This window comes from Sander lucioperca, chromosome 1, assembly GCF_008315115.2.
Source record: "Sander lucioperca isolate FBNREF2018 chromosome 1, SLUC_FBN_1.2, whole genome shotgun sequence".
Lineage (NCBI taxonomy): Eukaryota > Metazoa > Chordata > Actinopteri > Perciformes > Percidae > Sander > Sander lucioperca.
Genome location: NC_050173.1, coordinates 8,472,594 through 8,500,066, shown reverse-complemented (window position 1 = coordinate 8,500,066; position 27,473 = coordinate 8,472,594). Strand labels below are relative to the sequence as shown.

Genomic DNA, 27,473 nt, shown 5'->3' with positions numbered 1-27,473 from the left:
TGATGGAGCGCAATTGCCCTTTTTGCGTTGGCTGCGGCGCTCTCGCTCAATACTGGACCAATATCAAAAATTGCTGTCCCCATTAGTCACTTAGACACACAAACATGGGGAAATAGGGTCCAGGTTGAAGAATACTGATGTTTCCCTTTCAAGCCCTTATCATCTACCCTCCATCGCATGTCGCCCATGGATGTATTAGAGCGATGTTGCCTCATGCAATACTCCTGTTCACTTCCGGTCTCCCCCACCGTTTGAAACCACACACACCAACTCCCCTGTGTGGTGAGGAGGGCTTACCTCCCTATGCATAGGTCCTTGTTCCTACCTCCACTTCCACACTTTAAAATCAGCGGTTGAATAGTCATGTGTAGTTCAGTGTCCTGTGGAGCCTCCTGGTGGTGTGAAGACACAGCACATGTATGCTCTGGATGTCAGCCCTGCTGCTCTTCTGTAACTGACCTGATTTTCTTTAGTTTCTTTAGTAGTTGTAGTGAGCCGCACAGAATATGTTGGATACTAGTTACGCTGTGTCTAGGGGCCATTAAATGAGCTTTATACTATACTGTTAGGTTGTGAGGATGTACTTAAATAGCTTTTATATTATGCATAAGAGATGATTGTGTAACAAATGTGCTTTTAAATCCACCACTCTGGTTAATCCTCAGCATGTTAGTGCATCTCCAGAAAAATGATCTACCCAAGGTTATATACACACAAACGCTGAATTCACTGTCTCGATATTTAATCTTGAAATAACATGGTAAGATAGAGCTCTGTTAGATTTTCTTCTAACCCAAACTTAGTTTAGTTTAAATGTGTTGAACAAACACAAAAAGTAGACAAAGGTAGTTTTGTCTGTTTTATTATCACAGAAGCACAACAGGTACCACTATGTAGGTGAACAACCAACTCACAACCATGAAAAAAAGGAATGCTAAGAAAAAAAATATCCAATCACAGCATATTTTCCAACCTCCAAAACAAAACACAATAATGTCAGATATACATGGCAGAAAGAAGCAAAAGCACTTTGGATTATTCACTTTCCCTAAGTGTTGTACCAATACACTCATCGTAGGATCTTTAACTTGAAACTGAAGCACCTACATCAGACACATGCAACAGCATTCATACTTTGAATTCACTATTCAGCTATGAAGTACCAATTATTGGGGCTGTCACTCAAAAGTAATGTTTCAAAAATTACTTCTAAGATGTTAGTCCTACAAAATAAAACTGGTCCAACTGAAATGCATTTGTCATTCAATTCAATGAGAAAGGAAATAAGACAAATTTAAAGTCATTATTTAGCCAATCGAAAAAAGCTGGAGTACCCGAGTGTAAACCTGATGACCTTTTTATTGTACATTCAAGAAATGAAGAATCCTCCACCTTAACCTATCATAAAAAAGGAAATATCAATAAAAGCCGACTTGACAAGAAATGGAAATTATACCAGAACTAACTTATATTTATGACAACTGCAATATGATTGTAAGTCCAGAAAAAAAAGTTTTTTTATGTGACAACACCGATCTTTAATGAAAGCAGTATAATAAAACACACAAAGATATATGGTGGAAACAGGAGATGCACATCTTACATATTCCCTTGAACACAAAAAGCATGGGGGAAATGAATACAGAGAGCTACGGCCAGGGTTTACCACAGACGGTGGTTTATATGAGTAAGCTGGGATGGGATCGACAAACAATGGGAAGAAAAGGTGAAGTAAGCAGGGAGTGGAGGGGCTGTCCAGAGGGCTACTCCTCGTCCGAGGAGTCCCTTTCAAAACTGTAGGCCATAAAGAATACATCGGGTCGAGGCGGGACGAGGGCATGGCCCGGTTTCACAATCTCAAAGCCCAGGAAACTGAATGTACGCACCAGTTTAGCTGTAAGAAAAAGGTCGGTACAACAGATGTTAAGATGCAGTACGAGTCATAACACAGAAGCCAAAACAATTGTGTTATCAAAGTTGTTCTGAATGAAAAAGGTGCGCTGAGAAAAACAGGACTGTTAGCACGTACCACGATCATCTCTGTTCTTGTAAAAGCAGACAACCACGCTAACGACTTTCAGATGTTCTTCAGCAAACTCCAGGAGAGCAGCAAAACTGCAGGGAGGACAGAGGGCAGCTTTGGTTAGAAAATACAAAACAACCTCTCCACACACACAGGCACAAAAACACGACTGAGCCAATCTCGTGCATATCCCTTAAGAAAAATGTGTTTTTATGATAATTTAAAATTTGATCTTTTTTAATCTTTGGCTTCCTCTCCGATTAAAGTGAGACAACCTAAATCTGTAACATCAGCCTAAAAACTGAGATTAACAGGTAACCAAGGCTTGAAAATCTACAGTCCAATCACTTTCCCATCATCTTTTTAAAAAAACTAAATATTTGTACTCGTTTTACTCTCTGTAAAGACCTGAAGCTTCGTTCTACTTGAGGTCTCTCCTGTTGCTAACAATCTGGCCTCACCTCTCCTTGCTGCCTTCAGGAAGAGGGTCAAGAGGGATCTCCACATAGAGTGCGCTGCTGCTTAGGACAGCATCCCACTGTATTGTCTTGGTAACGGTGGGACGACTTAGGAAGTGGAGTATCCCAGGGCGACCATTCCCTGCTGGCTCCTCCGTTACAGTCAACCTTCGATCCTGGAAACACAAACACTCGTTAACACATCTGAAAACAGCAGTAGGTGACATTAAAAGTGTCAGTATTGTGTAGATGGCATAGTCCAATTAGAATCTACGACTACTAAAACTACTATGGAATTGTGGCCAAAATAATTACATGCACACATGGGCCTGCTACTCTGGTCAAACAGAGCAACTGAGCGTATAAATAAACTCAACTCTGAAAGGAAAAAGAAATGTAATGACGTGCCGAGCGTAGATGACACTGGATCAGGTGACAGGAAATGGTTTCAGCTCCTATTCTTGACATATTTCTTTCTGCAAAAAAACCACAGATTTCCCTTGTTTCTGCATGTGTCTCGACTTACTGAGTGGAGTAGACGCGCTGAAGGAGTGTGATCCCGTGTGCCATTCCCTCGCCCACCTGGGATCTTCAGGGGTGGGAGAGGGGCATCAGGAGCACCACAGAGGCCCCGGGCCGCGGGTACTACTACAGTGCAGGGACAGGCTGGAAGGGAAGGACATAATGTAAAAATGAAACACTGTAACTGTAACAAAATTCACTTATAACAAAAGGTTTTCTGTAATTCACCATGTATCAAAGGATTTTAGGTAACTACGACCTCTTGTCATGGGACTCCAGACAAATATAGGCTTTGACCAACTTTGCAATTGTGTGCCAAGAAAAATTTAGCAATTTCATTATTTATATATAGTATTATTTAAATATATTTAAATAAATATTTAAATATAGTGCCCATACAGTATCTTCTGAGATTATGCTAATGACTTGAATTGCAGATGCTCATTATCCAATACTGATAACCAAAATAAGTTTTTCCCAAGTTCCCAACATTACCGAATACTGCAGCTACTAACATCTGAGTGCTCAATACAAAACATGTGTTACACAAGCAGGCCTGAGTGCTCATTGGAACCGTTTACAGTTTATGTTCCTCAAAACAATGGCACTATGTTTACAGTTGTTACCAGAAGCTTTTAAAGAGCGGTGCGCTAATGCAGCAGGATGCGGTGGGAAGCAACCAACCGAAAATATTTGCTGCTAAAAACCCAATCTGTTGGGTAAACCTACTGTATCTTGTGACTTAGTACACACACGGTATAAAAAAGGCACTGACAAAGCCATGCAAATGGCAGATTTTCATAAAAACATAAACTGATCTCATAACATTCAAGAGATGTATCTGTCACATACATACAAGCACCTAAATATAGTGAAATGTTTTCGCATCAAACTCCTAGACAGTGCATAATTCAAGTGCAAACAAATTATAAAAAGCTTGTTTTGTCCAAACCCTGAAGATACCGTTTACTGTATCATAAGACAAAAAGAAAATTCTCACAACTGAGAAGGTTAGGAAATTAGGAAACTAGGATGTTTGACATTTTTGCTTACACAATGACTTGACAACTAACTGATAAACAAAATTAGGGCTACAACTAACTCACATTTTTGGCATTTTTAATTTATCCGATTATTTTGAACTAAAATTGAAAATAGTGAAAAATAACCATTTTATACATTTCTGACAGCCCATGGGGATGTTTTAAAATAACAGTACAAAAGTAAAAAAAAAAAAGTTTACCATCATATTATAACAAAGGCATCAAATCCTCACATTAGAGAGATAGTTGGAACCAGTAATTATTTGGAATTTGTTATGAGAAAAATATATTATAAGAAATTTGTTGCAAATTTTCTTTTATCGAGGAATGGCTTTTGCTACAGTTGACATACAATAATACAGTACTCCATATTAAGAGCTGTCACTTTAGAGTCTGGGTATCTTTCTTGCATTAAGACAGTGAAGTGTGGCTTTTTTAAATAGCTGGGTTACAAATCCATATGTTGGATGACTCTCTTGGTGTATACAACACGGCCTACATAAAGTAAACCCTTCAAATAATACCTTTTTAAGGCCTTCTGTAAATTCATTTAACAGCCAAGTTCATCCGCTGTGTTTTCACTTTGTTGTGCTAAGGCTATTGTGGAATAGGACACAAGACTTTAACATAAAAAAACGACAATAATCTCTCCGTCCGGTGATAGCTAATATTTATTTACATGTCACGTTACCACTGCATCACCGTGTACAGTCGTCCTGCCGTCATGAAGCTGCTGCTGAGTCAGTTGCGTAATAATCAACCTGACACGGTTGTCAGATCACGAGATCAACGTGGCCAGAAACGTGTGCTCACCTGACGATTTTTCGGGCATTTACAGGGATTTTTTAACCCACTCCCATTTTTTCCTCTCTTGCCTTTACTTTCCTTGATCCGCCAAATGTTATGTTATAACTATAAGAACCTGAGCTAAGGTTAAGTTGTCTTAATTGGCGAATCCGTACACTGTTTTAAAAGGCAATTTTGGCCACAAAGTTACAATGTCAAACATGGAAATAAATATAATAATAATAATAATAATAATAATAATAATAATAATAATAGGAAACAGAGCTGGCTAGCACACCTAAATAATATTAAATATCACTAACAATTTGATGGTTGGTTAATTATTGATAACAAAGATGCTCTATCACAATTAAATATGCAGAATCATGCTAACGTTACATGATTGGAACCTATTACGTTAACGTTATGTGATGACGAGAAACGTTAATGACCATTCCTTCTTTCTATTTTCCTTGTCAGTATATAACGGCACATTAAACAGTGTACGTTCTTTGTTAACATTGCCCTTCATAAATATCTATCTACGATTCTCATTAACAAGATAATTTACGTCACTATGTTGAAATGTTGATGCTAACTGTTAGCTAGCTGGCTACAGTGACGTACCACAAGTTCGAAGAGGTTCATTGCTAAGATTAGCTAATGCTGCTCATGTCGTCTCTCGGGCCAGCAAATGAATACCCGTATCTTATTTCAACATGACAATTTAACCATGGCTACCACAACGCGTAACTCTGGGACATGAGTGATATGCGCATTACATATAAACTGTACATTTAAAGCTAAACGCGTTTTACTTCCGCTTTCTGTGGCTGCAGGCTAGGTTAGCTTAGCCACCCCTCCCCCATATCCGGGTTAGCAGTCAGCTAGGTGAGGTATTTTTCATCAATTACTTACTTCCCGATCATGTCACAGATAGCATTACTCAAATCCGCCATGGTAGATAAAGATTGCTGTTTTCCTTCTTTCTCGCGAGCAAAGCAATGACTGTTTAGGATCCGCTGGAGGTTGGATTTTACCATCCGGCCTCGGGTAGAGACACGACGGGCTGACTGCTCTCTGCAATGCTCGGCAAGCTAATGATCGATTTGAGAGTTGGGAGCGGGTACAAAAAACAATAGTCAAGTCACCCGCATTGAAGTTTACACGTTTCCGTTTGACTTCAAACTATTAGTCGGATGAATCGAAAATGTTTATATTTTGTCATACACAGTTAAAAGTCTACATTTTGATTAGAATAGCAGATAACATGAAGAAAATTCACAGCGCAGATATGACAAAGGATGTTGGATTGCAAATTACCAATTGCATCATCAGTGCCTATCTAAAACAGAACTTCTGATAAACCTAACATAGGCCTACTTTTATTATACTGTTATATATAATATTTAATTAATATCTAATATCGAATATTAATAATCATGAATTCAAGGTCCCTGTCCACTAGATTCTTTTAAAATTTTTGACCCAAAAAACTATTTTATATATATACTGTTATATGTATATATGTACTGTTTATTATTTGCATTTTTATAATATATATATATATATATATATATATATATATATATATATATATATATATATATATATATATATATATATATTTATTATTTTTGGTTGTTCAGTTAATTGTTCTATTGTATGATTTTTGTTGAATTATTACTGTTAATTTTATTTCCCACCATGAAGATCTAAAAGCTGTTTTCAAAATTCTTCTTCACACTACTAGGAATACCGGTCAGGAAATACTAAATCCTTTTTTCTCTTGGCCTAAAAGTAGTCCCATTTATACTACTACTACTACTACTACTACTACTACTACTACTAATAATAATAATAATAAGTTGATTTTTAAAAATACTGGAATCATCTTATAAAACATCCATGTTTGAATGTAAACTGATAGAGCTCCCAAATTCTTGCAATGCTCATAGGTCCTATGGAGCAAAATGATTGTTTGTGTGGTTGTCTGTGTTATTACTTCAGTTCACAGTGAGGTTGTGTGTGTGGCACTGCTACTTAGTTGTCAATTTGGAAACAGCATACAGGGTTTTTTAACTAGCTATTTCCAAGCTTTCAACTGCACTTTGTGGTTTTCATCAGTAGCTTGAGATTTCCAATGAAGGCCATAAAATGAGATTAAAAGATGTGCACCTTTATTTTGTTCAACTACAATTTCCAAGGTCAAAAAATAACCTAAAGCAAACCATGTGTTTTCTTACTTGTCCTGATTTCTATTGACATCACAATTAATGTTAATCAGATTTCTGCAGAAATAGGCCTACACACATTTGCCCAATATGCATAGAGATATTGTTGTTAAAGCATAAGATATGGCTGTTCTATTAGTTCGTCCCTCTGCATTTAATTTGTGGCATTTTAGGTGAGCAGCATTATCAGCCAGTAATGCGTTCTGCCTACCAAAAATAATGCAACACAGACATCCTGGCTTAACACATGCTCGGTTCAAATCTAATATGTTCACCTCAAAATAAAAACCACGACTTTTATTTTGAAAGAGGAAGACATGGTTGCAGCTAAGCCTAAAAGTAGCTTATATGTAGCTTCACACGACTGCTAGCAAGCTAACGCAGAAGATGCTATGAAAGATCCTACTGTAACTTCACCTAAGAAAACTGGCTGTCCCTGACCTGGGACCACAGTTAAAATATCAATAAAGTAATACTAGCATTAAACTATCTTTATTATGTATATAGTACAGTTAATTTTAATTTTAAAACTAACTAAAGCAACGTGTCCTGATTTTTAGCAAGTAAATCTCGAGCCGAGAAAACAAATAGCGTAACGTTAGCTGTTAGTTGTGTTAGCTGTCGTTAGGCTAGCGGCTATGTATTACATTAGGGCGTCTAATGGAAAAGTACCGAGGACGGAGAAAAACAAAGACAAAGGCCTATGATTTCCATATGATTATTGACCTCCCCTGTCATTTTGACACTTAGCCCTTGAAAAAGCAATAGTTCATTGAAGTGTAGCTTATGTGTTGGGTGTTTTGCGGTGGTGGAAATACATTTATAGCAAATTTTACTTTACAGTATAAATACTGTAAAGTAAAATATGTATTACTAGGGCTACTAGCGTATACTCCATTACATATGTTACTCCACTACATTTATTTGACGGCTATATATTACTTTGCAGATTAGTTGTAAATGTTTTACATAAAAACATCTGATTAGTTTATAAAATAGTATGCATTATTAAACTACCCATCCGTAGGCAATCCAACTTAGCTTCTCATTGACCAACAAAATTAAAGCACTGCTCACATATTGCATCAATGAGACTATATAATAATGTAACATTTGCAGCCAGGTATACCATTAATGAGTCAACGACGTGAATTACTTTTACTTTGATATTTTAAGTGCATTCTGTTGTTGATACCTATGTACTTTACTTAATTAACATTCTGAATGTTTTTTTTTTTTTTTTTTATGCAGTATTTATGATGTGGTACTGCTACTTCAAATTAAAAACTTCATTTTCACTTTATTTCCTTAACTGTATTTAAATAACTTGAAGATAATGTAATATAACATGTTCAAAGTATTGCTTGGAAGTTTAGATAAGATAAAAGTGATAAAAGAAAAGTCTTTGTGCAACACTGGGTGTTGTACAGCAAAAACATCTCGTCTGCTATTCCTATCTCGTCCACACGGTGGACCCCCATGGTTTCAAATCACATCCATAGAAATATCCATATCGCCAAACTCCAAGTGCATCTCGCTGCAGCCCGCGGGAAGGCGGGGCTACAAAGCGGCAGTCCACAAACCAATGGGTGACGTCACGGATAAGACGTCCACTATTTTTACAGTATCACATGATCTCATTTCAGCCAGCAACAGTCACTCGAGTCCAATTGATTAAGTGTCTGATAAAAGTTAGGGAAATCTTTTATATAAAGCTTAGAATATGTTTTATGTATCCATATTCAATTCCCCATCTTACATAATCAAACTTTGCTCACGGCAACTGCACATCAATTTAATACTTATAGGCCTATAAATTCATATTTGGCATACAGGCATGCGAGTACTGATCTTAAAACGAATATTTCCCTAAATAATGAACTGTTCATGCTCATATGGGAGAGAATAATGCCAGTTTGTAAAATATCCTCTCCTCCTCTGCTTTTAATTTTCAAGCGCCTCGATCGGCCCGCCCTCTCATTCAAGTTTGTCCCTCAGCGCGATCCGTCTGTCGTCCAGAAAAAAAAAAGCAACGCTTGAGAGCGACGCTTTCAGCTCATGTACAGGTGGCTGAAAAATGGAAAGTGACACCACTGTCAGGAGAATAAAACCCTTCGGGTCACAGAATTATGTAGCGCAAGATAACAACGGTTCCCGGGACCGGTGGGAGGATAACGGCTACAGCAGTGACCCGAAGAGGAAGCCCGAAGTGAGCATATATTTGCTGCGGGAAGGGCTTGCAGCTTCTCTGGTCTCTGTGTTTATTTTGGTGCTGTGGGGACTTGTTCATTTGTCATTACAGCAGCTCGTCATTGGGAACACAACCGGCGAGTTCAACGCAGGGAGAGCCAGGTGAGTTTTGTATTTATTTTGTCTTTATGTTGGCTAACGGTCTCGAAGCAGCATAGCTAACCTTTCCTCTAGTTTGGCAACAGACCCGCCTAGAAACCACTACCGGGTGTCCCCTCCCCTCCACCTCCACCTCTACCTCTTACCTCCAAGGTAACCTACAGGGCAGACAGGTGTTTAAACGGGTAATGTGTAACGGTTGGAAGAGTTTGGCTCAGGGGATGAGAGGTACAGCAATAGCAGCCTCTGGGACTGGTCTTTAAGTGATGTAGCCTCCATCAAGTCAAAATGAAATGTCCAGCACAGAGCGTGTTAATATAGTACTATTCTATAAACTCGAAATCTAAACCTGTGATAAGTTAAAATAAATAGTTTTGACAGGTAAGGTAACATGGCAAGTGTAATTGTATAACACATTTCATAACCAAAGGCAGTTCAAAGTGCCTTACACAATGTATTAAGACATCAAAAAGGAAATGCATTACAAAAAGAGTTAAAAGGACAGGAGTGGGCTATGAATCATTTGAGTAATTTTACTTCAAATAATTTCTGTTTTTCCTGTTTTATGTCATTGTTATCAGAATATCAATAACAATTTGAAGATGCATTTCTTACAATTTTTAGATTTTATACACTAGGTAGGCCTACCTGATTAATCAATCTGCCCTACTCCGATTGTTGACAGCCATTAATGATTGACTGAATGAATTCTGATTTATCTTAATTGTCATCCTCTGGTACATAAAAAATTGGCAAGGCTTCTCTTGGTGTCGGCCTCGTTAAAAACTCAAAAGCACAAAAGCACCACAAAAACATATTTGTGATATTGCGATGACGATAAAAAACAAAACAATATATTGTGCAGCCCTACTCCTATTAATTCTAAGAACCTGCAACATTTTCAGATTAAAAAGCTCCTCAACTTTACAGTGCAACATGTTTGATCAGATTTGTAATCCCTGTGAGAAGGAGAGACGTGGTTTATGGCACTGTGGTCGAGCTTTTGAAAGTGCTGGGCAACGGGATTTGCCATCATTTGGCTGGTTGCTCTAGAAATGAGTCAGGCATGCTGCATTGAACTGATTAGTGCTCTGAGCTGCTTTGCTCACAATCATGGCTTTCATGAGTCCATGCCCTGCCAATTGAATTATGAGCCATGAGCATTAAACAGAGCCTTAGGGGCTGCTGTAAAAATGGAATGAAAGCAGCAGTTCTGACGTCTTCAATATCATTTGGTACCACTTTGTCACTACAAGGAAACTACATGTAAGGGACTTTGTGACGTTCTAGAAAAAAAATCAATATTTATCCTTGCTTGTAACAGCTGGACTACAAGAAATGGCTTCATGGTTAGATGACAGATAATATTATTTTGTCACCACTGTGAGCATCAGCTAGCACAGCAGCACTTCTGCTGGTGCAGCTGTGGAGCTAACACTGGCCTTTCTTGAACTGCTGCAGCAAACACCAGCTGCTACTTTTTTATTATTATTTTTGGGCATTTTTAGGCCTTTATTTATAGAGGACAGCTAAAGACATGAAAGGGGAGAGAGAGGGGGGAATGACATGCTGCAAAGGGCCGCAGGTTGGAGTTGAACCCGCGGCCGTTGCGTCAAGGAGTAAACCTCAATATATGGGCACCTGCTCTACCAGGTGAGCTACCCAGGCGCCCAGCAGCTGCTTCTTTTGAAGAAAATATGAAAAGGATCTGTTTTTCTTGCCATATCTTGGCTTAATTTCCTGTTTCCATCTCCTCACCCGAGGGAGTCTGTGCAGTGGCAAGGAAGATTAGGTCAAAGTAATACAGAACAATGGCATACTGTAACCTGACTAGGTTAGGGCAGTGGTCCAAACTCAGAACTCGGATAGCATAACAAAAATTTGGATACACCCCGTTTGTGTATAAAATGAAAGATACATACATTAGTTCTAGTCCTATCTTTTGTGGGGTCATTTTTGTCACTTTGGACAGGAAAGGAGGGATGTCGGCGATGGTGTATCTGTAATAGTTAGAAGAGTATATTAGAGAGAATATTTAGTTTCTCTCACAAACATGCACATGCAGTTTAGGTTTTGAAACGTTAAGGTGGTTTTAAAAAGAAAACCAGGACTGTGACCTCACACATACAATCATTCTCTGTCTTTAACAGTAGCACTAAACTGCAGGACATTAAAGGTGCTCTAAGCGATGTTGGGTGATGTCACTTCTTGTTGACGTTCAAAGTATTTTCAAACAAAACAAGGCTAGCTCGCCCCTCCCTCCTCCTCATCCCGTCCCCTCTCCCTCCCTTCCGTGCTTCTGCGCACTTACCCCCCAACCCCCACCCCCAAATCCTTGTCGGCTTTTGGCTGGAACGCTGGAAGACTGTTTTGTTATGCTTGGTGGTGGAGGTTGGCACAGTTTGTTTTTGTTGGCGTTTGTGGAGCCTGGGCTGTCTACAGAGACCGTGTTTTTTTTTACAGTGTGTTCAGGGGACAGGCAGCTCACGGATAGTGAGGAGATGTTTTCTGTATGTGACAAAAAATGTTGTAGCCTAAAAAACGCGTGACATCACTTAGAGCACCTTTAATAACGTCATGTACTGTAATTTCATGATGGAACACTTAGGCATGGTTTTCCGCACCTTCACAGTTAAACAGCATCACAATACTCTCTCTCTCTTTTCACTCTTCGCTCACCTAATAATCTAGGCGGCACTTGGAGCAGATCACCAGCGTCGGCCCTCGGCCAGTGGGCAGCCAGGAGAATGAAGTCCTGACAGTGGGCTACTTATTGGAGCAGATTGAGAACATCCGGGTTGAGACCGCAGCGGGCCCCCATCAGCTCACGGTAGATGTGCAGCATCCTACTGGCACTTTCTCTATTGACTTTCTTGGAGGCTTTACTAGCTTCTATGACCGTGTCACCAACATTGTTGTCAGGCTGGAGCCTAAGAGCGGCGCGCAACATCTCATGCTAGCCAACTGCCACTTTGACACAGTGGCCAACAGTCCAGGTACAAAAACATTCCTCCTTCTCTTGAAGAATTCTGCCTACTTTTCTTCTCTTACTGAAGAGATTGACAGTGATGAACATTGAGCTATGGATAAACAGATTTAGCACTCAGTTTGCGTGTAGCTACATGCAGAAAACATCCACCCACCTGTGTGCCAAACTTGAATTACCAGAAAGGAAAGGACTTTTATTTGAATAAATGAAAGAGAATATACATTTGAACAATAATTCCTGTATATTTGATCAAATCCATCTTTTTCAACTGATTAAAACTTCTCGAATCGGCTGTTGCAACCCCTCAAGTGCCATCTTGTATATCTAAAATGGTGAATCTGTGGTTTCTCATTTTGGGATTAATTACGGTGTCCTGTCCTGTGACTGATCTGAAGAGCAAACTTTATAGCAAATTCTTTAGTTTTTTTTTTTTTTAAGATCTATTTTTTATTATTATTTTTATATTTTTTAACATACAGAACATACAAATACAATTGAACAAGAACAGCATTGCTCCAGGGATGGCAACGTCAGTCACCACTTTGAGTTTTTACTGAAATATCTCAACAGACATCTGAGTTCCCCAGAGGATGAAGCATACTGACTTTAGGGATCCCCTGACTTTTCTTGTAGTGCCCCCATGAAGTTTTCATTTTTGGTTCACAGTGAAATATCTACTGGGGGGGGTTTGCTGTGAAATTTGGTTCAGGCATTCACGGTCCCCAGAGGATGAATTGTAAACCTCACTTTTAATCTAGCGCCATCATCAGGTCAAATTTTCATTTTGTCCAATACTTTGGTTTATGACCAAATACCTGCAATCTAATGACATTACAACCAGAAGCCTCAGCTAGACTTTGTGTTTAGTGCTAATTAGCAAATGTTAGCGTGCTAAACAAAGATGGTGAATATGTTTAACATTATACCTGCTTAATATCAACATGCTAGCATTGTCATTGTTAGAATGCTGATGTGAGCATATAGATTTAAGTATCTCTGAGTCACAGTGCAGCTCTTTTCCTCACAGTGTGCACAAGCCATGGGTTTCCTTTCCAGCATGCTAGTCCTCAATTAGTTTTATGATGATAATACCCTCATTTGTGTCCCATGTTGTGAACTGCAGTCATGTGGACCACATAGTGTGAAATGTAGCCAATCCAGAAAATGTGGATATCCTGATTGCTTAGAGCTAGACTGCATAGTAATAACAGTGTCTGTTGATGATAGATAGCACATTGTGGTATGCAGACATACTTTCTTTGCCTTGTGTTAATTTAGGGATTTTCACAGTTTCACTCCATACCCTTGAGCCTTTTGGAGAGACATATTTTCCCACTTAACACACACACATGCTCACATAAAGGCACACACAGCTTCACCAGTAAAAGGAAATGTATCAAAGAGGTGTGGACCAGGAAGATACACATACATTTTCATGTCCACTGCTGCCTGCCAAGCCTTTGATTTCTTGAAATTCTAAACACTTGGTCTCCGCTAAAAATAATAACGGGGAAGAATAAAGATGTAGCACATTGTCTTTCACATATTTTTGTCCACATATATTTAATGTACCTACTGTACAGGCAAACGCAGTCATCACAGCAAACTTATAATTAAAGCATTTGAAGTCACTTTTTCTAGTTTAAAGCTGCAATGTGCACAGGTGAACTATCCAGGCTTTGATTTTTACCCGCCATCTTCTGAACTCTCACAGAGCTTTTAGGGGACAAGGATTAGGATGTAGCCGGCATAAGTGGCAGCAACAGGAGCATGAATGGTACCAAGACAGACAGTGAACAGGCTCCCACCCCGACCTCGTGAACACATTCAATCCAGAAAGCTGGAGCACATGATGCCTCATGTTTGGCTCTCTGATCTTTGGGCATTCTTTCCGCTTTGTTTGCATTTATTCTCAGTAAATTGTGTTCCTCACCACTAACCTATCTAATCTTTCCACATCACATGCCCTGTTCCCATTCTCTTTTCTTCTCACTATTACCTTTTTCTAAATGCTCTCACCGTTATAAAAGCAGTCAGATTCTAGTCACATTCTTCACGTTTACACCCAGAGTCTACTCCCTTCTCATGTGTTTCTTATTCTTTTATTTTAAGGTCAACATTTTTAATTTTTTTAAAACCGCGTACAAAACACACAACTTACAACATGAAACACATCCCCTCCCCCCGACCAACCCCACCCCCCCCCATTTGTCATCACCACTTATTTAAAGAAAAATGAATACATGATAACCTAACAACCATAATTATTCAATGCAATTGGAGTAATTTGGTGTGTCTTTCAAAACAACAACCTGGAGGGAGTCCAATAGAAGCAATGCATTGTGTTTGTTATTCTGATGTACATCAGAGTTATAAGCTCTATCACCTGAATGTGTGTTGCAGCTAATCACAAAGGGTCAGGACAGTTGGGTGATCTGGGCCAAGCCAAGCTTCTGTTGCCTGATACAAATGTGAAAGGCAAGTAGAAGCAGGTTTTTAGTATTATTGACACACAAACACTGGTTTCCTTGTCTTAGGTGCCAGTGATGATGCAGTGAGCTGTGCAGTGATGCTGGAAGTCCTCCATTCTCTGGCCAATCAGTCTACTCCTCTCCGTCATGGAGTTGTCTTCCTTTTTAATGGGGCAGAGGAAAATATCCTTCAGGTAAAGTGACAAGGTCTTATTTGCTCTGTTACATTTGCTCTGTTACATTTGCCCTTTCTCTCTCACTAACTCTTTTGGCCTTCTCTTCATCAGGCCAGTCACGGTTTCATTACTCAGCATCCGTGGGCCAAGCAGGTGCGAGCCTTCATTAACTTGGAGGCTGCAGGTGTTGGGGGCAAGGAGGTTGTTTTCCAGACAGGTACTGTACCAAACAAACAAAGTTCAGGTTTGTCTATTAGCATGTTTTTTCCTCTGGTTTCCTCCTCAAATAAAGGCAATGCAGCTTTTGCTGTAAAAAAGTTGGACTGTCTGAAGTTGAGTCACTGTTGCAGAATCACTATCCAGTTTTGTATTATATACCTACAGTATATGCCCTTCTGGCAGACAGCCATTATTCCGTATCCTTATGGATTACTAGCAGCCTGATTATGGTTCCTGAGGGGCCTGTAACATTGTATTCATATTTTAGACATAATATGATGCACATACTTGCCACTACTGATATGTGTTATACGTTGAACAATCTTAAATGCCTACATCACCAAAACCACAGCTAAAACCACAGCTAGAGGTAAAGACAGCAAGAAACAGGGTTATAGAACCCTCATGACATACCTTCTTCTACAGAATGGTTATTCTTTGTGCCAAAACCTAGGAAAGTGAGATAACTGCCCAATATATAAAATATCCTACAAACCTTTTCTTCCTGTTCCCCAAAAGGTCCAGAGAATCCGTGGCTGGTCCAGGCCTACGTTCACGCAGCCAAACACCCCTTTGCCTCTGTGGTCGGCCAAGAGGTCTTTCAGAGTGGCATCATCCCCTCTGACACTGATTTCCGCATCTACAGGGACTTTGGTAACATCCCAGGTAATGCTGAACAATCTTCACATTAGTCCTGTGGTTGACAACACAAATACAATACAACACAGTACAAAGCGAAGGTTTTTATTTTAAATTTTTCTCCCTCCTTTTTTATCTTATATTGTGTATTCATGTATTTCATTTTTTTACAGGCATTGATCTGGCTTTCATTGAAAATGGTTTTATCTATCACACCAAGTATGACACTGCTGACAGGATCCTGACAGACTCGATACAGAGAGCAGGTACGCAGCACACACACACACACACACACACACACACACATGCATCTACGTAAACCTAATGTACATGTACTAAACTTCAATGGGTGAAGTGCTTGTTGCACTTGCCCTCATTTATCTCGTGCATCTGTGTACATGCCCTCATTTACCTTGTGCATCTGTGTTGCTGAATTATTTTGTCTTTACTTAGCAAAGAATGCAGTCAGTCAGCACTAAAAACCTGAGACAGTTGGCATATTTCCTATCTCTCTCAGCAGCTTCTGGACATATCTCTCCCCTTATTCTGTCTACAGTGACTCACAGGGAAAGGCATGAATTATTAGAGAGCGAAAGTGAGATTTCAGAGGTAGGTAGAAGGTATTTTTAGTCTGTAGAGAAGGAGTCAGAACAGTTTTGTAAGGTGGAGAGAGTAGATACAGCACAGGGACAGTGAATGAGGAGGATACACCAGTAGCTCTGCTCTGTATATGCCTGTGATGAACACAGCAGGTTTTTGGCCTTAACTGCCTAATTCAAATCTCTTTCTTTACAGCTTTGCCTTTCAACAAAGTGAGGGAAAGGTGCAAAGCTTGCATTGATCTAATGTAAATTGACTTTGTTAATAATTGGTTAATAAAATGGTTACATATGATTTTGTTTTTGTTTTGTCATAGTGAAATTCAGAAAGGAAAGTTGTGTGTAAACCACAAAGCAGAATCGTGTAGCTGAATAGTGAACCCAACATGAACAAGTAGATGTTGTACACTCAGTACACTTTCAAAGCCACATTGAGCCTACCAGGCGGAAGAACAATGGAGCTTTGTCTTGTGTGTGTGTGTGTGTGTGTGTGGGTGTGGGTGCGTGTGCGTGTGCGCTCGCGTGTGTGCAGCAAATAGGGCAGCACAGAAAAAAGAAACTTGGCCTCGGCTGCAGCAACCCAAACAGCGACTTCTAACTGAGCCTTCACATAGCCAGATTTCTCATCTACATTCAACATCATGATTGTAGCCAATTTATTGAAAGGCCATTTAGACCAATAATCAGACTTGACCTCACACACACACACCACTACACTCTTCGACACACTACTGCTCGAGGGCATGAATCATATGTGCTCACACACATTATACTCTCGCACAAACGCTCTGTAGTAGTGCATCTAAGACAGACAGTTGTGTTTGTGAGTGAGATTGTGCATCGTTTCTTGCATATCCATGTATGTAATGGGAAATAAGAGTATAGCTGTGAGTTTGAGAGAATAGTAGTGTATGTCGAAGAGAATGAAGGGGAACATTATTGTATGTGTAAGAGGGTGTAGAAGTGTGTGTGGGAGAATATAGTAATGTATGTGCAAGATAATGAAGCTATTTGTTAGAGCAAGTATAATTTAAAGCCTGAATTGTCTTTCATGCATGTTTATGTGCTGTAATTACCAATAAAATAAAACTGGATAAAATTTAATTTAAAAATAGCTGGTTATTTAACTGATGATTAAAGCAGATTGTAAGGCTCAATACACAGTAACAGACCTTCATTTACTAGTATCTTGTATTTAGTATTTGCATTGTTTGCATTGCACCTCGGATAAGCGGACGAAGATGGATGGTGTCCATGTGCATATGGTCTTATTGCTGCAGAAAATACTGTCTGGGTGGCTGTGCAGGAATGACAAAGGCCATTACCTCAGTGCAGCCTGTCCCTGCTGGTCAATAAACCCAGTCTACTGCATGTGATGAGAGCCTTTTTTGTCATGATATTGAAGTTATCACTTTCATATTAACCATTTCCTTCCTCTGATCGTAGGGGTAGAAATACAAATGAGTGAACTCAGTATTTACTCCCTTTCCATGAATTCATATGATCTCCTATCCAGTCCTGGTTTTAAGTTAGGATCATGTCCTGCTTGTACTGTCTGGCTGTGCAGCTGACATACTCCTACTCCAAACTGCAGAAATCAATGCAGCTTAATGCAACAGAGCTTTATTGTGTTACATTTCAGCTTTGAAACGTACTTCCTGTTTTCAGGCGACAACATCCTGGCGGTCCTGAGATACCTGGTAATGTCAGACAAGTTGGCCGATTCCTCAGAGTATCGTCACGGCAACATGGTATTTTTTGACCTGCTGGGGGTAGTCGTGGTGGCTTACCCATCCCGTGTTGGCACCATCCTCAACTACATTGTAGCCACAGCCACCTTCCTCTATCTGGCCAAGAAAGCCTCACGGCCAGGCAATGGGGGTAGGTCACCATTTCCTGTGGTGGATGCATGTTTTGTCATTTCTTGTCTTTTTTTCAAACTGTAAGTGAAACATTGTCCAATCCCAACTTGTGGGGCCAAATTCACATGGTTTTCTGTAGAAGAGTTTGATGAACTTTTTTTTAGCGTGTTAAGGCTTTATTTACCATTTATCTCCATCTTTCTCAGGTGGCCAATATGTTCGAGATCTGGCCTGTGCTACGGGTGTAGCAGTCCTGAGTTGGTTCGTCACTCTGCTGTCAGTGCTGATTGTTGCTCTGCTTGTCACTCTGCTGGGCCGCTCCATGTTTTGGTACAACCACTTCTATGCCTCCATCTGCCTCTACGGGGCTGCTGCCACGGGCAAGATGATCCTCATTCACACACTGGCCAAGAACTTGTACTACGGAGTAAGTGGAGTTATATGGGTCACTGTAGGGCTTTCTTTTAAAGGTATTGTTTTAGGAAACATTTGGGGTAAAAGGTTTATTTGCTTTCTTGCAACAAGCCTTTTTCCCCACTATAAAATCCACCGCTGCTTAAGTCTTTATCCTAAGCATCCATCTCCTGGTTCCAGCTTCATATTGAAGAGACATGCTGTACGCAACAATGTTCAGGTGTTAATAGCTGACTCAATATGTTAATAATCTCTTTATTAAGTATATATCTACTCATCCCCTGGCAACTGCTGAAATAACCTCTGCGGTACAAGTACCCTTGGTTGAGAGTCACTGTTCTGGTTGAACACACAATGACTCTGAAGCAGGTAACACAACATTCATCACCTCTTTGCCTACAAAAGTACATGCAGAGCAGTTGAATTAGAAACAATGATTTCAGTGTAGTTGTAGTTAGGGCTGCGCAATATATCGATATTATATCGATATCGTGATATGAGACTAGATATCGTCTTAGATTTTGGATATCGTAATATGATGATATGACATAAGTGTTGTCTTTTCCTTGTTTTAAAGGCTGCATTACAGTAAAGTGATGTACTTCTCTGAACTTACCAGACTGTTCTAGCTGATCTATTATTTGCCTTTTCCCCACTTAGACATTATGTCCACATTACTGATGATTATTTATCTAAAATGTAAGTGTGAAGATATTTTGTTAAAGCACCAATTGTCAACCCTAGAATATCGCCGCAATATTAATATTGAGGTATTTGGTCAAGAATATCGTGAGATATGAGATTTTCTCCCTATCGCCCAGCCCTAGTTGTAGTCCCACATCAATCAAGACCAGAATCAGCTGTACAAAGCTCCTACTTGGGTTTTATTTGCATGGCAGTGATGCGAGACCATACACTGCTGTACGGATTTGTAATGTGTTTGTGTATGCAAGGGGTTTCTATTAAACAGCTGGTTTGAAAAATCTTAAACCAAAAGGCAAGACTGTAGACTTTATTGTCCCCAAAGGGAAATTATTTGTCACAAACACTGTACATTACAAAGTAGCAGTGACTTATCTCGGTCTCTTGTTTTTGGGCTGCTATGGCTACAGGCACCAGGCTTTTGCCATTACGAGTTCTCTTGCACCTCAGGGTCCTGTACCTGCATCCAGAGGGCAGAATGGTGAAATGGCTGTTGAGTGGGTGTGTGTTGTCCTTTGCTATTAGCCGCTTTCCGACCAGAGGGATTTTTGCAGTTCCTAGAACTAGGCCTGTCGCGATAGTCAATAAATCAATTAATCGCATGATAAAAAAAAATGAGCTCGATAATTTTTCCAGCCGCGATAATTTCCATTTGCATGCTTGTTTGTTTTCCTTGTCTCTCTCTCTACCAAAGAGACTGGATGACCACTCTCGGTTCCTTAGCGTAACGAGGAGTGAACCCTCTTGTCAGTCGCATGGTCTTTGTGTGGGGAGGCGGGACTCCTGGCGGAGAGAGAGAAACAGAGAAAACGCTAGTTGTTGGAGCAGGGTTTCCCGCAGCACTTTGCCGTTAAGGCATCGCATATGAGCGATATCCGCTGTGTTACTTGGCGTCCTGTTTTCTCCCTTTCATTCCAAAGCACACAGTTGACAACCTGCAGGTGGAGGCGGTGGAGACAGGCTCGGTCAAACACGCCGCTGTGGACTTGTCAGTCTCGCAAGCGGTTTCAGGAAAGTGGCTGCATGTGTCCGACAATGGACAGAACATTAACCGGTATAAGCCTACAGCTGTCCACGGACACGGAGTGCGGAAAGTGTGTCAGAGGCTCCCAGATGGTGAACTGAGACTCCGTTACCTGCTTGTCGGTCAACGGTTAATGATCGGTTATTTAATTTCATTATGCTTTCTTTTGGAAGGCTGGCTGCCAAAAATCGCCACTTACTAGCTAATTAATTAGCCTGAGGTAAACGATAGCTATCAGTAAACAGAAGTGATGTGGTGGCTGGCGTCTGGTGTGTGCGCCAGTTTTTGTGTGTGCGCCAGTGTTTGTTTGTTTGGGTGGGTGTGTGTGGGTGTGTGTGTGTGTGGGGGTGTGTGTGTGTGGGTGTGGGTGGGTTTGTGTGGGTGTCGGCCCGCCCCTGTGAAGCTCCGACCTGCAGACAGCAGAGGAGCAGAAGAAAGTAGCTGCACCTTCGCCAAAGACTGAAAAACAGAACTATTTTGATACAAACATTTACTCACCATGTGGCAGACTGCCATATAGATAGATATAATTTATTAATTATATATTATTTAAATTTAATATTTAGTGTTTAATAAATAATTGGTAAATGTAGTACAGAGTCTGTAGTCTATCGCACAAACTCTCGACGAATGCTGCAAACATTTGACAGCCATTACGAATTTCCTGGGAGAACATACGTGTCACAAATGGCAATTCCACAACAGTACAACAGCGTGAAAGACGACCTACTAAAGGAGATCAAAGACACATTGTGGATATTTGGAAAAGGTGTACCTGTATTATTATGCCATTATCATTATATTAGATGAAAATTGTCTCAGAACGACAATATTATCGTTTATCGCAATCATTTCTGGGACAATTTATCGTCCAGCAAAATGTGTTATCATGACAGGCCTATCTAGAACATAACGTTCCTAGAACCCTTTTTTTGTCATGTTCCGACTGGACCAATTTGGGGATTATTAAGTTCCTCTGGCCACAGTTCCTTTTAACTCTTTCAGCTCCTACTTCAGGGCAGGGTCTTTTCCCTTTTCCGCATAGTGGTGGTTAAATGGCTATGTTATAATAACAAAAGGTCAGTCCCTATGGTCACTTGGCCAGTGTGAATGCAAATGGAAAAAACGGTTTTGGGTTAGTAGTTAATAGAACTGTTTAGAAGTGGACTGTTCCTATAACTACGTTCCTGTAACTGCTTGGTCGGAAAGATGCTATAGTGGTTGCAATGCGTGTGATGGCCTTAAAATTGAGATCTGAAGGGGAACCTATTGCTATTTCTTTATTTCTTTTGTTTTGGCAACGTTGAGATGGAGGAAGTTATGCTTACACCACTGGGAAAAATGTACGACAGAGTTGTGGTAGTCCGTTACACACATATTGTCCGTCTCAGTCAAGCCATGATGTTGACATTCATTTGATTTATAAAAAAAAAAAAAAAAAAAAAAAGAACTTTCTTGTGGACATTGTCCTTTGTAACGAAATATTGCAACAAGCCAACAGATCTGATCTCCTCATATGAGTAGTCTATGAAACAACCTTAACTGCTCTGTGTGATATTTATAATTAAAGTGATGCATTTCAGAGGCTGCTTATGTGATCAGTGAGGAGTACATGTTGCCACCACACACACCTCAATTAATACAAAATATATATATTTTTTAGCATTACTCTGTGTCAATCCCAAAGTTAAAGTTTTCCTTTTTCGGCATAGCAACAAGAAGATTTTTCCTCAGCTGCACTTCAGCTGATTTCCTACTTATCAAAGTAACATATAGCCAAAATAAAAACCCACCAAAGTGTCTTATCCACACATGCATGCATATCCCTTGTATGCTGATCTGTTGGGTGTGTGTTTTCCATGCAGGGTGTTCGTTTGGTGGAGCTGGGTGATCTCTACTTTGACGTGAGCTTGTTGCTGTGGTGCTGTGGCCTGGTGTGGCTGACCCACCAGGGCCTGTGTTCAGCCTACGTGCCCATGCTAATGGTGGCCTTCCCCCTGGCCACCAGACTGTTGCTGGCGAAAGAATTTAAACACAGAGGTAAACACTCAACTCAACTTTATTTACAATGGATGTTTATTCATAGGCAAATATAAAAAAAATACTAGAAATTGGCACACAGTTTATTAATAGTTAAAAAAAGTTTGATTAATAGATAGATGGATATATAGATAGAGGACATAATTAATTTCCAGCGGGGAAATTCAGGTGTCTTTGTAGCCAGGTACCTTAAAAACGGTCACAACACAATACAATACTATTAATACAGTACAGTACAATACAATATGATACAATCGCAATACAATACAATACAAATGCACTTCAAGACAAGAAAAGTAAGAAAGTAGAACCAAGTTGAAAGTAATTAGAGTTATGCGTTATTCTTACACTTGGATGTGGACACTGTGGTTGATTATTAGTAACTGGTATCCATTATAGTCAGAGTCAAGAGATACAAGTATTGTTACGTTTTTTTTAAATCAATCACACAACTACTTCCGCAACTTTAAGTGTACATGTTCAACACTATGAATGCCTCAGAGGAGCGACACTAAAAGTGTACGCCCCTATCCCCATTTGTATGATGTTTGGGTTTAAAAGGGATTCTCATCAAAAGATTATTGATGGTCTGATCCTTGGCTAGTTCAGTTTGATCTGACAAACCTCTCCATCTTTCTGCAGGAGCATCAGTGAAGTACAGTGTGCTCTATATGTTGGGCCTGACTTTGCCTTACGTCCACTTCATGTTCCTTATCTGGGTGGTGTTTGAGATTTTCACACCCATCATGGGTCGCAGCGGCACTGAGATACCCCCTGAGGTGGTGATGGCATCTCTGGTCACCCTGGCAACCATCTTCCTCTCTTCCTTTTTTGTGAGTACTACCACATTATGTACAACAATGAATAACAAATCTATCAACAGAATCAGCTTGAACACTGGGAGTGTATGCAGGCTAGAATACACATGACCAAACTGTTGAATTGTGTTGACCAAGCTTCTGGCAGCAATGCTTTCTTTTGTTAGACTTTAGATAAGCAAACCAACACCTGTGTATAGTTGACTGACTGAGTGGCAGTTACATTTTATGCAGATCTTACAGATGGTGGCTTAGGTTTTTTTGGGGATATTTATCTTAATAGAATTTTTTTTAATTTGAATCCATACCGTTTCCCCAAAAATGTTCTCACGTTTGTTTTAAATTCAAAATGAATGCAGTGTAGATTGTTCCTCCATTCCAGTAACCTATTATAATTCTCTGTCTCAGCTGCACTTCATCTACTTGGCACGAAGCACTAAGTGGATCCTGGCTGGTCTGGGTTCAGTATTCATCATCACGTTCCTGTTGATGTCCTGTGGGCTCCTCTTTCCTTTTTCAGGCAGTCCAGACAGCCCGCGGCCAAAACGAGTCTTCCTGCAGGTTCAAAGTCAAAACACACACACAGAAGCACACACATGTACACAGAAACATCTGCATTTACTCTGATTTTTGCTAAGGAAAGAACATAGAAATCCCTCATAAAGAACATAGAAATCCCTCATACATATACATGTTTCTCTTCAATGGATCTGAGTCATCTATTAAACAAATACAAATTATTTACGTTGGTCTTTTCTGTTTTAAATATATTTTACTAGTTTTGTTAAACAAAACAAAAAAAGTTATATTGAAAGTGTGAAAAATCCAACATAAACACTTTTAATACCAAGACTACTGCTACCGTAATTATCTTGCGATCTTTTTGTTTGGCCTCAACTGACTATCCTGCAGTGCAGCTCCTGCTTGCATAATTAAAATGTCTTGTTTGGAGCAGGTGAAACACAAAGCCCCTATATAGCATGCTTTTTGTAACTGGGACACAGCACACCATGATCTCTCCATTTGTTTTCATGATTAGATAAAAGTGCAATGATTCCACTCCTTCATCTGCTGATGTAAATCACAGCGAGCTCCATTAAGCAATTCTGGCAAGAGCAGAAAATCACTCTGTAAAACGGCTGTAGAAGGAAAATGTGTGCTTAAAAGAAGCAAATGAGAAATGTTTTATATGCCCTCCTGCAGCACACGACGCGGACCTTCCACAATCTCCAGGGCGAAGTGGAGAGCCAAGACTCAGGTCTGTGGATGAACAGTTTCGACTACACAGGCATACAGCACATCACACCCCACATCCCTGAGATCAACGACAGCATTCGCACTAGCTGCCGTGAGGACCGGCCTTTTTGTGGTTACCCCTGGTTCCTGCCGTTGAAGTTCCTCAGCAAGTGAGTAACACAGCCTCTCAGCTAACAGCACTGTTTCCATGCTCTTTGTTTTCATTCTCTTGATGTAATTGTCTTCCATGTATAGACTTTTCATACTTTCTATTCTTCCTCACCTCAAAGTATTTTGGTGTATTTGCAGAAAGAACTGGTACATTCCTGCTCCGGAAGTGTCTCCCAGCTCACCGGTGGAGTTCAGCCTGCTGTCCAGAGAGGAGACCAGCTGGGGGACGGTCAAGATGGTCTTCAGTGTGAAAGGTCAGGGTGTGGCCAAATCCACACAAATACTACACTAAAACCACAAATTCTTTCTAGGACTTGCATGCAGAGATAAGATACAGGATTAAAAAGACTTGCAACTTGATGCCAGTGTCACGTGACTACAGTTGGACTTGAGCCATATGACCAGTGCAGAGGAATCCTGGGTGATGACAGCAGCATATTCACTGATGGAGCATGCAGAGCTGGCCGAGCATACTGAAAATATCCAGTGACCCATCAATTGGGATGGAGAGTTTACATCAGCACTAAGTTTATGTCTGTGCACACCACAAGCTCCATTTCGTAGCTGTTCTGAGGCTTTTAATCATCATACCAGAACTTCCTCAGCAGATGGAGTTTGCCCAGTTGTGAAAGAAATGTAGATGTTCAAGTTTCCATTTATCTGAGCACTGTAAGGACATCTGAACTCGTCCATGTTGGCTCTGGAAAAAACTACATTTCCAGAACAGCTACATTTGCGTGCAATGCTTGCAGATATTACACATACAAGTACTTTTTTATCAAGCCATTTATTATTATAGTGCATTAGATTTTTGGGCTTCTGGTGCCAAGCAGTTCTGTAACCATTAAAGTACAGCCACTGTCACAGATATAAACTATCAGTAATGTGATGCTTTCATTTACCAGCTGGCTGATCTGGATGCGTATGTGTACATATATTTTAACTTCTGTCCTGTCCCGTGCAGGCCCCAGCCACATGTCCCTGTATCTGATGCCGCACCGAGGAGCCAGCCTGTCCACCTGGTCCTTCGGTGACGGGACGCCTCAGTTCGACCTGAGCGGAGAATATTTTGTCTTTTATTCCCACGGCCTTGACGCCCCCACATGGATCTTCTGGTTCGAAGTACAGGTACCGCAGCATAAGGAACATTCTGTACTTGTATCCAGGTTACCGGTTTCCAGTCTTTATGCTAAGCTTAGCTAACCCTCTTTTAGCTCCAACTTCTTATTTAGCATACAGACATGAGAGAGATATCAATCTTCCCATCTAACTCAAATAAGCATATTTCCCAACAGGTCAAACTATTCCTTTAAGATTGTTTCCCTTGCCCAAAATGTTTTATAAATCACCAGCTACTGCTGGATCTTTGAAATCCATCTTAGTATCCAGACAGATGCTGAGTTTTTTTTATGTTGTTCTTTTCATTCTTCGCATATTTGTATTTCTGCGAAACTTCACCTTATTGCCTCAGTCAGTGATCTCTGCAGGAGATTAGCTCCTGGCAGGACACAGTTGGATTGTGTTGCTGTCATGTGAAAATCTTTAAACTCCCATTTTTAGAGAGACTCTTGCATTAACAATTGCATGGGTTAAGACAGACTTGATGACCTTTTAATGACTCTTTAAAATGTATTGCATAAGCTAAAGCACATGCAGCACAATCAAGCTAAAGACAAGGGGACTTTTTAGGGCCTGGAAAAACTGCTGGTCTGGTTCTGGTGCTCTCACATGTTAACCGTCTGTGCTGACATTCATGGTCTTCTTTCTTTCTCCCCCTCTGTCAGCCTCCCAGGGACCCGGACCCAGCTGGCCCTGAGGGGATGATCTCTGTTGCCATCTCCACTCACTATTTCTTCGGGCCAGACAGTAGGACTGCTCAACTGGAGGACATCCTACGCAGGCTTCCCACATGGGCTTTTCCTTCGTCTTGGGTCAGTACCTACGACATGTACCGATACTGAGGATGCCACACATCACAGAGGCCGATGCTGACCAAGCTGAGGGCTGAGAGCTGCTGGGGCCCCCGAGAAAATATTTCAAGGAACAATACTGAGGACCGGCCCCGATGCCTTTTATCTCTGACACAAACACACACTCTAGCACACACTCACGCTCCCTCCCAGCCTGCCTGCCTGAGAGACCTCCATCACTGTGTCAGTAGGTCTAGTAGCTGACCGAGCAGGAGGACGCGCTGAGACACACCAGAGGTAAGCTGATCAGACAGCTTACAAACTGACTAACTCAACGGCCGACACACTGGCCACCGCTAGCCTTGTGCTCACTCCTGGGTTGGTGAAACAAAGTTTTTTTTTTTTTTTTGTGGTACTTAATCTGTCGTGCCTTTGCTTTACTAAATCCATTTCACTGCCCTCCTCACTTTCCCTCTTGTTCACTTCCTCCCTTTCTTCATCTCTCATGCTTCCTGAATGAATAACGGTGCATGGGTACTTCCCCTGGCCCAAGAGGTTTGCTCATAAAGAGAGCGCTCTTTATGAGCAAACCTCTTGGGCCATTCTCAGACTAGATGTGTCTCTGACTTCCTCTGCAGAAATTACACCATCACTATCTGCACTGTAGGTGTGGTAACATACTGATGGATCTGTTTGGGAGGGGAAACAAAGAACTCTTTTGTTCGACCCCTGATCCGACTTTAACTGGAAACTTTGAAAGTCGCTTTTCATTTAACAAGTTGCTCTTC

The 27,473-nt window shown here is 40.5% G+C and overlaps 2 protein-coding genes across 2 annotated transcripts; one reads left to right on the top strand and one right to left on the bottom strand.

The window, feature by feature from the left end:
* Window positions 1-849: 849 nt before the first annotated feature.
* On the bottom strand, window positions 850-5,953 carry oaz1b (ornithine decarboxylase antizyme 1b). Its single transcript, XM_031277936.2, is given in 6 exon segments — window positions 850-1,894; window positions 2,030-2,115; window positions 2,485-2,657; window positions 3,008-3,094; window positions 3,096-3,147; window positions 5,751-5,953. Coding segments are annotated over 6 exon segments (654 nt in total). The 5' UTR covers window positions 5,876-5,953; the 3' UTR covers window positions 850-1,763.
* Window positions 5,954-9,066: 3,113 nt separating this feature from the next.
* LOC116034915 (endoplasmic reticulum metallopeptidase 1) lies at window positions 9,067-27,231 on the top strand. Its single transcript, XM_031277682.2, has 15 exons — window positions 9,067-9,418; window positions 12,107-12,411; window positions 14,942-15,069; window positions 15,163-15,268; window positions 15,790-15,936; window positions 16,083-16,175; window positions 18,177-18,389; window positions 18,577-18,797; window positions 22,376-22,550; window positions 23,193-23,383; window positions 23,777-23,929; window positions 24,572-24,774; window positions 24,914-25,029; window positions 25,740-25,903; window positions 26,560-27,231. Exons 1-15 carry the CDS (start codon window positions 9,144-9,146, stop codon window positions 26,734-26,736), a joined length of 2,667 nt encoding a protein of 888 aa, XP_031133542.1. The 5' UTR covers window positions 9,067-9,143; the 3' UTR covers window positions 26,737-27,231.
* The last annotated feature ends 242 nt before the right edge of the window (window positions 27,232-27,473 follow it).